At 48.3% G+C, this 8,474-nt stretch overlaps 3 protein-coding genes across 3 annotated transcripts; 1 reads left to right on the top strand and 2 right to left on the bottom strand.

The window, feature by feature from the left end:
* Positions 1 to 1,706: 1,706 nt before the first annotated feature.
* Positions 1,707 to 2,189, bottom strand: PENARI_c136G12001 (uncharacterized protein; the record flags this gene model as incomplete). The annotated part of the gene is made up of 3 exons (XM_022637987.1): positions 1,707 to 1,941; positions 1,995 to 2,070; positions 2,126 to 2,189. 3 exons carry the CDS (start codon positions 2,187 to 2,189, stop codon positions 1,707 to 1,709), a joined length of 375 nt encoding a protein of 124 aa, XP_022482159.1.
* A 796-nt stretch (positions 2,190 to 2,985) lies between these two features.
* PENARI_c136G05229 (uncharacterized protein) lies at positions 2,986 to 3,444 on the bottom strand (the record flags this gene model as incomplete). Its single annotated transcript, XM_022637986.1, has 1 exon — positions 2,986 to 3,444. The coding sequence occupies one exon, from the start codon at positions 3,442 to 3,444 to the stop codon at positions 2,986 to 2,988; it is 459 nt and encodes a 152-aa protein (XP_022482158.1).
* Positions 3,445 to 5,098: 1,654 nt separating this feature from the next.
* PENARI_c136G00679 (uncharacterized protein) lies at positions 5,099 to 8,426 on the top strand (the record flags this gene model as incomplete). The annotated part of the gene is made up of 4 exons (XM_022637985.1): positions 5,099 to 5,657; positions 5,714 to 5,953; positions 6,029 to 7,960; positions 8,110 to 8,426. Coding segments are annotated over 4 exons (3,048 nt in total), but the record flags the coding sequence as incomplete, so codon positions are not given.
* Positions 8,427 to 8,474: the final 48 nt, after the last annotated feature.

Below are 8,474 nucleotides of genomic sequence, written 5' to 3'. Positions count from 1 at the left end.
ACCGTTTCACAACCGGTATAGTGACCACATTGACCTCACAAAACTGTAGGCATCTTTTGCCAACTTGAACGGCCTGTTTAGCTCGTGCATCCATAGAATTTGACTAAACTTGCCTGGTAACAATATGCCACATTTCCTTTCGCATCCGCACTTACTCTTTTCCCTCAGTAACTGAACGGAAGCTTTATAACCGGCCCAAGTCTGGATGCATCTGGTGGAGAAACGTTGACTAGGTCTTGTCGGGCAAGCCCACACTCACCGTTGTAACAGAAGATCGCAATTAAACAAGGCTGCTGTGGAACTTTTCCATCCTTGATAAACCCGTGGTCACCCCAAGTTCGACCGCATTTCCTACGATTTTCACTGTGCCTGGACCTTGCACCAAATCACCTCCACTGCCATCCTCATTCAGAGGTCCGCCTGTCATCGAGATGTCTAGAACGAAGATAGTTAGGACCGACAAGATTGCCTGGTCTTCATGGGAAAAAAGGAACCTTCTTTCCTGGTTGCACCGGCACCGCGGGATGTCTTGGAACGAAAGAGCCAGGGCATACTTCAGGCAGTTCCGCGTGAAACGAACGGGCGAGGCATTGAGATGCAAACAGAACTACCTGTTACGGAATCTACGAAAGCTTCACTCCATCCAGGGAATTCCGTCTGAAACCTCCAGCTCAGAGTTACCTCCGCCGCAAGTCCGACGCGAAGAAGCTCGGAGATCTTGCTTGCCGTCTCTTCCAATCTTCACACCTAGAGGCTCCCGCACAACAAATTGCCATTTGATCCGTGCGCTGGAGCAGCTGGACGTTTCAGAACGCCGTTGCTTGACAAATGACTCGGATGGTGCAAACGAGACTCTACCAGGTAAGATAAAGCGGCAGCCTAGGCTACGGGCCAGGAGGGTTAATAATTCCATAGGTTATACGATCCGACTGCCGCACAGTCTGAGATCCGATCTAACGCGCAATGCTTCATACCATTGGAAGTTTGTACATCGTACGGCAGCTGCCACGAGAGCGTCACGGAATGCTGCGATCTTATGATCTCCACGTTTACTCCCTTCGGCACACAACTCAATGGACATTACACTATCCACCTTGCACGTTTCAAGGTATTTATGTATATATAGATAATGTTGACACTGAGGGTCTGCTCTGGCTTTTCACCGGTGAGCCCGTTGGAGACTGATATACAGTGCACTGTACTGGCCCCGTAAGAAGATGTAGCATGATTTCTAGCCTTTCCCGAACACCTGAGCCTAAATATACTTGCTACAGCCGCGGCGCAGTGTTCTGACGGTGATCGCCAGTAATATAATGATATTACCTCTAGTATCAGGAACCGCCGCGCACAGGGCACCAGCAGCTCCATGGTTCACATTGGTAGAGCCTCACTGTCTATGTGCCTCCCGTCCTTCTCGAATTAAATGACTGCTAGGAAGGGAAGACCAACCACGAGTGAGGCTGTAGTAATTAATGCCTACCTTTTGAAAGTACTTTGATGATTTATGGTGGTGACCTCTTTACAATCTAGCTTTACCGCCAGCGGCGTCGGTTTTCTTATCTTGGCTGGTGACAATGGCTCGGGAAAATCTTTACAGACAATATATCCAAAGAGCTGTCGCTAAAAGATAAATCATACGGTGAAGGTGAGACTTGCCTAGAGCAGCGCGTTTCCTGCCGTTTCATTTCTTCGACTTGGATGAAGAATCAACGAGCGTCACCGAGGCATTGCCGTCTCTTGCGCACTGGATTGTCCTGAATGGTAGAAACCTGCTTTTCCTTGCACAGTTCATCTAAACGAGCCTTCATGTTCTCCTGCGTTTCCTCTAATTCTTGGACCCTGCCTTTGAGAGCTGTGGTTTCTCTCACTAATGTCGCGTTTTCGGTCAATACATCGGCGAAGCCATCCTGTGTAATGCCATTAATAAAGTGTTCGATTTTCCTATTCATTCTGGTTAGCATGTTGATTTGTTCGCTTGGAAAGCAGACTCGGACTCCAGCAAGGTACCGGAGCCAGGATCTGCCAGACCACGAAGAAGGCTGTAGAACTCACTTGACTCGATCGTGAAGGCTGCCAATCTTAAGGTTAGCACAATCAAGCCAGCCACTACACGGTAAGAACTCACTCTGGGGTTTGCTGGGTCGACCGCGGAGGATGCCGTGCTGCAGTGAACTCAATTCAGCCACCATTTATCTCGCCCGTGGGCCTTGACCGCAGATGATAGTACCTTTCTCATCCTTTGGACGGGTTGTAAGATCAGGGCTTTCTTTGAGTCGGCGCTGCTCTTGCATGAGACGAGATGTCATACTTGTTGGTTTTTGCTCTTCCTCTCGAGACAGCAAGCTTGAGAATCGTGCTTCGTAACCACCTTGTTGGCTCCTTGAGCGCAGGATTTGTGTGGATGTCATTGATAGAATGAGACGAAATTGAAAGAGCGTTCAGGATGGTTCAGAAAAGGGAGGAGGAGGTTAGGGAAAGGGGGAACGTGGGCGAAGGATGCGCGATTTCATGCTTGTGGTGGATCACACTACTGCAGGCACTCTAGGGCGTCCGGCAGGGCAAAAAGAGTTAACAGAATAATAATAATAATAATAGGGAAAAATGGGCAGTGTTGGATGATTCTCATGGTGGCCGTTCGTTACTTGGTTGCCAAGGGCAGCTTGGGTAAAGGGCGAACTAACAGGGAATCGGGGTAATACGCCATTGCGAGGTAATTCAATACAACACGCAAAATTGATGGCGGTCGAACGGCCGGTTTCGTGAACCGCGTTTGATTCACATGCCCCCGCCCCAACTCTGAATCAAGGGATATCCGTCGGTCTCGGGATCCACCCATCACGAAGTTGGTTGACCGTCTGTGAAAACCGCCCAGTACAATGTATGTGCAAACGACAAAGTATGCCGGAACTGATCTAATTTACCTCATAATTTAGAGTACATCATCTGGGGTGCGCGTACGGCATTCCCGCGAGGCTGGGTGTTGCGTTAATGGTACTTGTTGAGTGCCGTATTGGGAAGAGATAAAAGAGCGATATGCTCCCACGATGGGAGACTAGGAGCAGGCTTCCTGCCCTCCCTCATTGCCATGAGCCCCGTGAGGTATATCTTGTGCTCCCTCATTGCCATGAGCCCCGTGAGGTAAATCTTGTGCTCCCTCATTGCCTTGAGCCCCGTGAGGTAAATCTTGTGCTCCCTCATTGCCATGAGCCCCGTGAGGTAAATCTTGTGCTCCCTCATTGCCATGAGCCCCGTGAGGTAAATCTTGTGCTCCCTCATTGCCATGAGCCCCGTGAGGTAAATCTTGTGCTCCCTCATTGCCATGAGCCCCGTGAGGTAAATCTTGTGCTCCCTCATTGCCATGAGCCCCGTGAGGTAAATCTTGTGCTCCCCCTGGCGACGTGCAGCACCTCTTCGTGGTGCTAGGGACCAGTACTCGGTGATCATACGATATCGAGGAAGCTAAGACTTGCACAAAATCTATTTACTATCTCGTCGCTCTTGATACGCACACAGCATCGTATCTTGGGCTTTACTCTTATATCCTAGACGCATAGCGTGTAATTCAATGAATGTTTTGAAATAATCCCTGATTATCCAATATTGCCTTTACCAATGTGGCATTTGGTTGTATTAATATCAAATTCAATACCGTTACTGTACTTATAGAGAAGAGAGTTCTTAAGTAGGATACGTTCCCAAGAGGCGTGATGTGGTGTATGCCAAGTCAGCTCAACGCATTGATTACAATTGGTAGGTATTTTGCGATTTTGATTCTAGCAAAGGGGTGGTTAAGCAGAGTAGTTAAGCAGAGTAGTTATGTTGATTATTAAGTGATGCTTCAGTTTTCATGTTATTGAGGGGAGTTGATTTTTTTTGTGTTGCATGTTGTCTAAGATACCAGTAGGCTGGTGAACAGGTATATATGTATGCACGTGATCCCAGCCTCATTATTATCTCAGTAACCGGGATATTTCAACACGGTTAAGCAGAGCGGTTAAGCAAGGTGGTTAAACCAAGTGGTCAAGCAGAGTGGTCAAGCAGAGTGGTCAAGCAGAGCGGTCAAGCAGAGCGGTCGGGCGGAGTGGTCAAGAATAATGGTCAGGATCTGAACTAGCGATAAATTACTAACCGGGTCATAGCGAAGAAAAAGAAGGGACTTTGCCTGGTACATGTAGGAATGCTGTCATTGCGTCAAGATTTCGTTCATATCCCGCGGAAACCTGCGGTATGCAAGTATTCTTCATCCTCAAGGATTCGCAACCAAATTGTACGGGTTAACAGTACACGCAGTCAAACCTGAGAGGACCGCGGGATTATCCGGCTCTGGCGATCAACCGCACGGGCTTGTCTCACACGCATGAACCATGGAATAAATGACGGAATCAGCCGCTGATATGATCTGCAACGTCTGTATCCAAATGCGGCCGTCACTGCCGCATGAAAAATCGGATTTTCACTATCGCATTTAGCGGCCACGTAGTTTCGTATTGGCTATGCTCTGTATTTTATCCCGTTTTGATTTGAACAGAAAGCACAACGGGAGGTGGGGACGGACCCATTGTCTCGATTCCCCGCCCAATCAGTAAATTCCCACACCCCTCTCTGAATTGGAGGCGAGATTACGGAAGAAAATCACCCGCATTAAAGTTTATGCTTTGATAACGGTCTAGACGCAGGGGAAGCGTAGTGTACTCAGCTTCGAACGGGTCAGATCCGGGATTCGTGCTTCCCACAAAGAGTAAACTTTACTCCGGCCAAAGTATCATGTTAGAAACGCAGGAATATGACCTAGTCATTATCTAAGCTTGAACACGATCCACAAAGGGAACAAAATCCAGATGAATGTGGTGGTAATATATATTTCAGCGGGCCAATGATAAATTATCTTAATATCCACACACGTGACAACGAATGGATTTATAACTAGCGCTGTCGGGACCTTTGCCTAGCATCTTCCATTTCATACTCTCGTTTTCATGAAGCGGTGTCACATTGCCGTGTTTGTCCTCCAGTAAACGGCAGTCTTTGGTAATTTGTTCTTATCTTATGTGCCCACTGGTTCCTAACTGATTTTTCTTCAGATCGAGTCACGTTCTAGATGGATTCCAACACTGTCACAGTTGAAGGCTCTGGCCACAACATTAGGGAAGATGACTACACGCTGAACTGTCTGCCAGAAATGAAAAGCGTGTATTCTGAGCATTTTAAGCCTTTTCAAGACAAGCTGTCTTTGGTTCTTCAGCACTCTCGGTCACATTTCATGGCACTAGCGGGGCGAGAAAGCTTTGCTGGGTTCTTGAACGTTCCCCTCATCAGCGACGTCCTAGTGAAGACCATAGAAATGATGTTTGAAGCACCGAAACCTTGTGTGCTTCAGCTTCAGAACGACGAAGTCAGTGCCAATATCAATTGGCTGGACGTTATCAAGGAAAGGGATTATCAGGCCGAATACAAAGGGAATGGAATCTACCATTTCCATATGCGGGACAGGGGCGTGATTGTCATGTTGTCTGCTTTCCAACACAACATGATCCTTTCAGGATTACCCCGGAAGCTGGTTCAACCATGGTCCTACGAAAAGGACGTACAGACGGAATTAAACACCTTGGCGCTGGCAGCCGAAATGACATCACTGGCGAATGAACTTGCATCGGAAAGTAAGCCAACTCGAGCATTATCTTTATCCTATCCACTCGCTTACATCGCCCCGCAGTCATCAAAGTCAATAACACTGTGCTTGAAGAAATACTAAGAAGAGATCGAATTCTTCGCCGCAATCCGGAGCCAAGTCAGAGATCGGCGGGCTCGCCCTTTCCCCTGGAGTCAGCCGAAGAGCCAGCGCACTTTACACCAGCGCAGGTTGACGCAGATTCGCCCGGTGGGATGGCTATCGAGACTCAAAGAACAGACATGCAAGCCAGTGCTTCAAAACGCGGTGCTGGAACGTGGAACTGTAAGTAATGCACGTAAGAAGCGTGGCATTGAAAATTGAAGTGGGCGAAGAAGTACTAATAATTTGGATGTACAGTCGCCAAAAACAGGGCTTGGCCTTCAGAAGTGCTGAAGCAGCTTCCTCTATGGTTCGAAGACCAAGTACGGCAAAATCTGTCGCAGGAAGAGATTGCCCAAAACTTTCACCGAACATTCAAGCAAAAACGGACCTTCCATGCTATTGAGGCAAAAGTGTATTTCTTGACAGGAAAAAGTCCTTTTAGAAAGCGCAATAAGAAGACTTTGCGCAAAGAACCTGTGTCTTTGATACCTCGCTCCTCCCCACCGCTTCCTCAACCTTTTGAATCAGTGGACTTGACCCAACAATTGATCTCGAGGTCGAACATCGAGGTTCACGCGTTACGTCTAGCCCCGAACCTACTACCCTATTTGAATTCTGACGACTGCGAGGATGGAAGCCTTTATACCCTTCATGGTGTTCAACCGGTTGGCCCTGAATCAGAATCCAGCGACCCACATGCAGTATCTGAACAGCATACTGCGAATCAAATGTTAAGGTGTCGGTACGCATCTCGGGAGCATGAACTTGCGTCAGCTACAAGTCAAAATGAATGGCCAGTTCGAGGAAGCCATCAGGCTGAAGAATCACCCAAAACCCATCAAGCGTCATCAGATAAGGTTCCCGAGAGTCAGCCAAGCAATGATAATTCGATCAATGTGCTCCCAGCAATACCAGGGACGGTTGACTCTTACTTGCCTCGAAACTCTCCCTTAGAATCCCCTCGGATAGCAGAACCTATCCAGTCTCCAATCCGGCATCACCCTGAAGGCGATACTACACTCGAAGAGCTGGGCCAAACGCTTATCCATCGTACTGAGTCCAGTGCAATGCACGTGGAACAGACAGACACGGCGCGTTGCGACCAATCACCAGAGAAACTTTCTCCGCAATCTTCACCCCGTGAGATTCCATTGGATAGAGGTACAGCAAATGAGGGTTCCAATAATGAAAACCATACAGAAAGTGGACTGGGTGCGTTGCCTGTTCCCAGGGCATCGACGCCCTTCCAAGTTCCTGAATCAAGCTCCACTGGTAACTCGACTGAGCTTCCTCAATACAGCGGAATGGATGGGCCAAGCACCGATACCTCTGGAAAAACTTTGTCTGAAGAGGAATTGATCATAGGATATCTTCATGAGAAATCTCAAGCGCAGGCGGAGAGTTCTCATCGTTCATGGATCGCTAAAGACCTGGACCGTTTACCAGGGTGGCTCATGAAACGGAAAAGCCTACGAAAGGAAAGACTTGAAATTGAGTTTCTGAGAGACTTTGGACACTACCGAACATCCTCTGCTATCCGTACAGCTTGCCGCAAAAAGCGAAAGGCAGATTCTCGCCAAAAGGATGTAATACACCAACTAGCTCCGGTTGTCCCAGCCGTTCTCGATACTATGCCGGTATCACGATCACCCAACGCCATCATTGACACTCCAAACTTGGACCCATCCCATACGATAACAGTACTGAGCAATGATGATACTACACCCAAGCATCCGCTGTTAGAGCGACCTCGATCGCCACAACTTCATCATCAGCCGCAGGTTCCAGACAACGCAGAAAGACTTTCTCGAAACAGTCCTCCACTATTGAATGAGGATGAGGAAGCAGTGGCTCAAAGTCCACTGGCTGTTGTTGCCTCCGAATCCGCGTCCGAACAGATGGTGCTTTCAAGTTCTCCTGAGAATGTGGAAGATAACCCCATGTTGGGCAATCGGCGCCATAGAGTTGACATCACGCCGAAACCTCCGGCCAGGTTCACAGCAATTAATGGCAGTATTGTCCATCCCACTGATCCAAATATAAGCGAAATGACTCCGCTTGTTCAGATGGAGGGCAATGAGCGAGACGCTCCACCTGATGGGCAACGAAGCCAGCGAGCATCAAAAGAAAAGCCTGTCGAGCAGAGAAGACATGACCAAAATGTGCCACAGAAAGAAGGGTTTCAGAGTAAGCTCCCCTCTAATGCCGTGTTCGCTTTAGCCACTTGGCCCTTTAAACCATATCAGATCTATATGTGTCACCCGGCATTTTTCTTCCCCTTTCTTCCTTTATCTGTCCTTGCTTCCCACACTGACTGTTTTTATTCGAACTTGCAGGTGGAAGAGGACGCCCCAACCAACTTGCCTCTGAGTACGCACAGGCAGGCTCAAATTACTTAGAATTGTCCACCAGAACACCGGAAGGAGCTGGGAACAAGCAGTCACTCTCTATTGGTACTTCAGGCGCCAACATTCCACAACTGGGAACGAGCCCAAATTTGCAGAACAACCAGCCCACTTACATACAAAACCCAGTCCTAAATTGCCCGTCCAACTCCCAAGTTTCAACCCCTCGACCACCCCATTTCTGCACGCCCAATTCACAATCTAGGATTTCTCAAACTAGCAGTGTGCCGGGAAGGGCTCACACAGGCGGTTCGTTCATACTCTACACTCGTGGTCCCCCGCAATCCTGACATGAA

Source organism: Penicillium arizonense, assembly GCF_001773325.1.
Source record: "Penicillium arizonense strain CBS 141311 chromosome Unknown PENARI_contig136, whole genome shotgun sequence".
Lineage (NCBI taxonomy): Eukaryota > Fungi > Ascomycota > Eurotiomycetes > Eurotiales > Aspergillaceae > Penicillium > Penicillium arizonense.
This window is presented reverse-complemented; position numbering and strand designations above follow the sequence as displayed.